Source organism: Rhinopithecus bieti, unplaced genomic scaffold, assembly GCF_001698545.2.
Source record: "Rhinopithecus bieti isolate Rb0 unplaced genomic scaffold, ASM169854v2 scaffold_6536, whole genome shotgun sequence".
Classification (NCBI taxonomy): Eukaryota; Metazoa; Chordata; class Mammalia; order Primates; family Cercopithecidae; genus Rhinopithecus; species Rhinopithecus bieti.
In genome coordinates, this window is record NW_016805524.1 from 319,656 (window position 1) to 325,439 (window position 5,784).

At 34.3% G+C, this 5,784-nt stretch overlaps 1 protein-coding gene across 1 annotated transcript in view; it reads left to right on the forward strand.

The window, feature by feature from the left end:
- Positions 1-292: 292 nt before the first annotated feature.
- TRPA1 (transient receptor potential cation channel subfamily A member 1) overlaps positions 293-5,784 on the forward strand; it is a 68,574-nt gene continuing 63,082 nt past the window's right edge. Inside the window, 1 exon segment of the mRNA XM_017872726.1 lies at positions 293-323. Within this exon segment, the coding sequence (XP_017728215.1) occupies positions 302-323 (22 nt within the window). The 5' untranslated portion in view covers positions 293-301.

Sequence of the window (5,784 nt, forward strand, 5' to 3'; positions counted from 1 at the left end):
GACTTTGGTTTGTGGTTTTGCATTACAAAGGAGCCATGGTAGGTGAAACAAACTTATAAGCAATAATTAAATTAAGTGATTGGTTTCAAGTAGACAGTAATCAAATTTCAAAGTTCAAATTATGAATACATAGTGATCACCCACCATATAGTCTAATAAAAAGGCATAATATTGACTCTTAGAATGAACCACCCCTTACATAATTATATGAGACTATTAAAGTGGGTGCAACCTATTGCCTGTGTGAGGAAAGGAACACTTCTCCACTTGATTATTTATGCCTGTGTAACATCAGAAACAGATGTCAATTTCCATGAAGAAAGGTAAGCACACCCTTTCTTCAATATTTTGTAACTTTCCAATTTTTAAAGGATAAGGCATGTGTTTCACAAGATGAGTACAGGTTTCTGATATATAAAATAAGTATAATTATTACACTAACATATACATCTGAATGCCAGTTTGGATTTTAACTGTAAAAAAAGAGTTCTCATTTTGTACTTAATGTTATTTTGTTTCAATCTGACATAGTTACCACCATGAACTAGATGAGGTAAAAACTTTTATACATCTAATTTTGTTTGAATTTTTTGAGCTGTGGTTGTCTAGAATTCATTGAGAAGCTTATGTCTTAGAATCCTAAAAAGGTTTCCTCTAGACTGGGATAAATTAGCATATTTTTGAAACAGTCAAACAAGTTTGAATGTCTTTATAGACTGAAGACAAACTTTGAACTAAAGACATTGTGTTAGCTACTTAAGATAAATACAATGAAATATTTTTATATAATAAAGTAGTTCAGTATTCTAAAAGTTCCACATATGATAAAATTATTAAAATAAATTGCAAAGATTCTTCATGAGACAAGAGCTTCTTTTTGTGGTCTTACTGGTGTGGGTTCTGGTGTGAAATGATCTGGGTATAAATTAAGTGCACAGAGTTGCATCATATAAGATTTTTATAATTAATAAGTACCTTAAAATGTACTTCCAAATCTTATAAAGTATTACTTGTACTTGACGAAATCTACTATATCTCTCATTCACTGGCAGATATCACGGAAACGTATTTCAAATTTTGGCAACTGCTTCAGGTTAAATAGTTAGAATTAAAAATTCACAGCAGAAAGATTAAGTTCATCATCTGATTAAGTTAATAAAATATGTGCACACTCACAAGAACTTAATACAAATAAGATACATGTATATATCTTATTTTATTCTAAAATTTGAAATACGATTTGCTGTAAAACAAATGACTCTTAGCAAGATTTCCCTTGTCTGGAAGCCAACTTAATTAGCTTTTTTATATATCACATTTTAAATAATCTTATCAGATTTGGCTTTTTATTGATTGCTGTAATAGTTACTCTAGACCATGGTTGCCAAGAGCCCTGGGAATGGTGCGGCTTTGGATAACCTGTGTAAATCAGTTTGTCTTCTGGGGAGTAGAAAGAGCAAGATATGCTTAGGTTTCTTTGTAACAAAGTACGTTAAGTTTCTCTGATTACCAGTAGAAAAGAGCATTTCATAGATGTCAAAGTGGTGTGTGGGTGGAGGTTTGTAATTTATCTCATTACTTATCCATATTAAACAAAATTTTCCATCTGGAACTCAGTTGTCACCAAACTAAAGACATGGCTTGATGAGCAGTAGACTCTGAATGAACATTAGTTCCTTCCTTCCTCCCTGACTCAATACTTTTCTGTCATTCCCATATTTCAAGACAGGCATAAAGTTATTTTCTCCTTTCCATATGATTTGGAAGAAACAGAATAGAATTTTTAATTACACAGAAACTAAAAGAAAGCACTTGGATTGAGATTGTTGTCTATACACACATATCTACCTTCCTTCCCATCTGAAATCCTATAAAACAGCAAAAAAAAAAAAAAAAAAAAAAAAAAAAAATCAAAGAAAAAGTAAATCCAAAACAGCGTGGAAAAAAAGAAAGCCACCAACAGAATAGAAATGTTACAGGATTCTAGAAAGATAGACAATAGACAGGATTGAATACACAAAGTTGTTAAAGTGAAGCAAAACATGACTAAACATAAGCAAAAGAATGCTGTGATGGGAAGAGTGAAGGAGGAGCCCTGAACACAAAGTCAGTTGCCACAAGATACAAAGACAGCTTCAAGCATTCATCAGACAAGTTATTAATTGAGAAACGAAGGTGAGAGCTAGGCTAGCAGGCACCACTCCCCTCTCTGATCTGTACTAAGCAACAGGCAGCAAAAGTGTCTGCCCACAGGCTAAAGCAGAGTGTGGGCAAGTGGGCCCTGAGGCAGAGCAATGCTCCAGGGAGGACAAAGAGCTCCTGTTCCCAGAATGAGAGCTGAAGCACACAGTACTGTCCTCCTAGTGGCCCAGCCAACCTCTGTCATAAGAGACTGATCTTAGTGACTAGAGGAGGCAAGTGGACAGAAATACTAAAACACAAAAATGAGCAGAAATGATTGAACATTAGAAGGAACTAACATTATTATAATGAGAAAATGAGGTTGACAGGACAAGCAAAGCAGGGCTTTAGAATAAAATATAATTTAAAATGTGAGAATATGTTACATTGACAGAGACTCAATTAGAGACTTTGAAATAAAGCTTTCTTCATGAAATACACACACACACACACACACACATACTTGATAGATCCATATAACTGAAAAACACAACAGTGGGCTGAAAGATCAACTCAAAGAATATTGCCATAATACAATATAAAAGGACAAAGAAAAAAGTGTTAATGATAAGCTTAAGAAGCAAGGAAAATGGGTTAAGAAATTTTAATATGCACTCAGAAAAATCAAACAGAGAAAATGGAAAGTATAGGAGCATCTGTATGTTCAGCTAGAAATAGACACTCAACATCAATTCCTCCTTTTTTTGCCAATGGCATACTTCAGTTTCTCTCAGGGCAATGGAAACTATTCTTGTACCATTCTCAATCCATTTTGAGTCTACTCAAATTCAATTTGGGTAAAGCTGGCTCCATGCCTGATTTCAACACAGGGTATGAATCTTAGGTCTGGATAATCAGATTATTGTTTTTCTGGCTATGGTGACTAGCTAAGAAATTGAATTCATAACCCTATTACAGCCAGTAATACACATAGAATTTTATAGAGCTGGTAGAAAATTCAGTGATCATACCACTGGACATAAACTTGGCAGATTTCAGCCTGAGACTGCCATAGATAAAGAGGTGAGTCTTCAAACATGTCGTAAAATTTCTTCCTATAAAAAAAAATTAAAAGAAAGAGAAAATCAGCTTTAATGAGAGTGAGACTCTGGATAAAGTTGTGTCTTAAATAAGTACCAACATAGGCCATTTTAGTACCGGGATCAATTAATTTATCTTTTCGTTAAGTCATTTTAGCTGTGTTTTCCTACCACTTGCCATGAAAAGATGCCTGAGATATGCAGAAATAAATAATAATACTAATATAATGGAATAAAATTTCCCAAAGCCAAAGAAACATAATTACTAGATTGAAATGATATTTCCAGATAATTATTTTACAGTACTGAACAAGGTAAACAATAGAAGATCTTTATTGAGTTGCATACTGGTGATATTTCAGAACACCAAGAAGATAAAAATTCTAAAAGATTTTAGAGAGAAAATTAAATAACTTACAAAGAAATGAATTAGAAACAGATTGATATGACACTTTATCTGCAAAACTGATATTAAAAAGTAACATCAAAATCTTCCAATTTCTGAGAGAAAACGACTTTGAAAGAATTTTGTATTTATTTAAACAATTATTCAATAGGAGGCCAAAATAAGGACAGCTTCATTACAGTTAAGGACATGCAAAAACTTAGAAATTTTAGTACCAACACACCACCTCTGGAAGAATTATGTGTGTATAGAATACGGAAAAACTAATATGAGTACAAGACAAAGAATTATAAAAAATTACAAAGCCTGTAATCCCAGCACTTTAGGATGCCGAGGCGGGTGGATCACGAGGTCAGGAGATCAAGACCATCCTGGCTAACATGGTGAAATCCCGTCTCCACTAAAAACACAAAAAAACTAGCCGGGCATGGTGGCGGGCGCCTGTAGTCCCAGCTACTCGGAGGCTGAGGCGGGAGAATGGCGTGAGCCCGGGAGACGGAGCTTGCAGTGAGCCGAGATCGCGCCACTGCACTCCAGCCTGGGCGACACAGCCAGACTCCGTCTCAAAAGAAAAAAAAAAAAAAAAAAAAAAATACAGAATGTATAAATATGGACGGGAGAAGTGATCAAGGAAGACCTAAGCTTATTATATTTTAAATGAGGAAGATATAGATAATCATTAACTCTTGAGTTTGACAAAAATCTTAAGCTTAAATGTGATTGTTAAAATTAAGGAAAATCATAAGAAAAAGTAGAATGCGCAAGGGCCTGGAGTGGTGGCTCACGCCTGTAATCCCAGCACTTTGGGAGGCTGAGGCGGATGGATCATGAGGTCAGGAAATCGAGACCATGCTGGCTGACATGGTGAAATCCCATCTCTACAAAAAATACAAAAAAATTAGCCAGGCATGGTGGCGGATGCCTGCAATCCAGCTACTCGGGAAGCTGAGGCAGGATAATTGCTTGAACCCAGGAGGCGGAGGTTACGGTGAGCCGAGATCAAGCCATTGTATTCCAGCCTGAGCGACAGAGAAAGACTCCATCTCAAAAAAAAGAAAAAAAAAAAAAAGAAAAAGTAGAATGTGCATTCCCCAAATCAGTAAAGGTTAAAAGAAAATGCACAAGGTAAACCTAACCAGGAAGAGGAATTAAAACAAAAAAGAAAACAGGAAAATTTTAAAAGTTATATAAAAGAACAAATGCAAATGTATCCATGATCACAATAAATATAAATAAACTTCCCAATTAAAAGAAGATTGGGTTAAAACAAAATAAAACCAACTCTAAGCTGCTTGCATGCAACACATATAAAGCGAAAAAAAAAGTACAGATAAACGTTGAAAAAAAAAGTTAGAAAAATAGTAACAAAGAGAAAGATGGTATGGCAGTATTAATATCTAGTATAAATGAAATTCAAGTATAAAAAATTAAAGAAGATGAATATATATATTTCATATTGATTAGATTATAATTCATCAAGGTATAAATTTACCACCATTGGTATGAACATTTCTGTACTAAAACATAGTTTATAAGTATATAATTAAGTAACTGATTATATACATGACTAAACTGTCAATTACACAGCTGTGGTGGAATCCCTTACCATAGATGTTTGCATATCCAGTAAATGAAAAATAATGAGGTAGAAGACTTGAAGAACAATTGATAACATTAAGCTAATGAATCTGTATAAAATGTCATATTAAAAATACTACTTAAATGGAACTTCAGCCATATATTGGACAATATAATCTCAACAAATTTTTTAAAAGTGTAGGCAATATAAGATAACTGAGTACTATCAATAAAACAACAAACTAACAAGAAAAATTTAGTTTAAAAAAGTCCCTAGCCATTGAAAATTTAAAACATCGTTTTCAATGTTTGCATTGAAAAGGAAGTTAGAATTCAACTGTTAGAGTTAGTAAGACATAACTTTTAAAACCATGCCTTTTCAACACTGATGAGACAACAAAAGTGAGTCTCAAATAAATTGTATCACTGGCCGAGCGCGGTGGTCATGCTTGTAGTCCCAGCACTTTGGGAGGCTGAGGCAGGCAGATCACGAGGTTGGGAGTTTGAGACCAGCCTAGCCAACACAGTGAAACCTTGTCTCTCCTAAAAATACAAAAATTAGCTGGGTGTGGTGGCAGG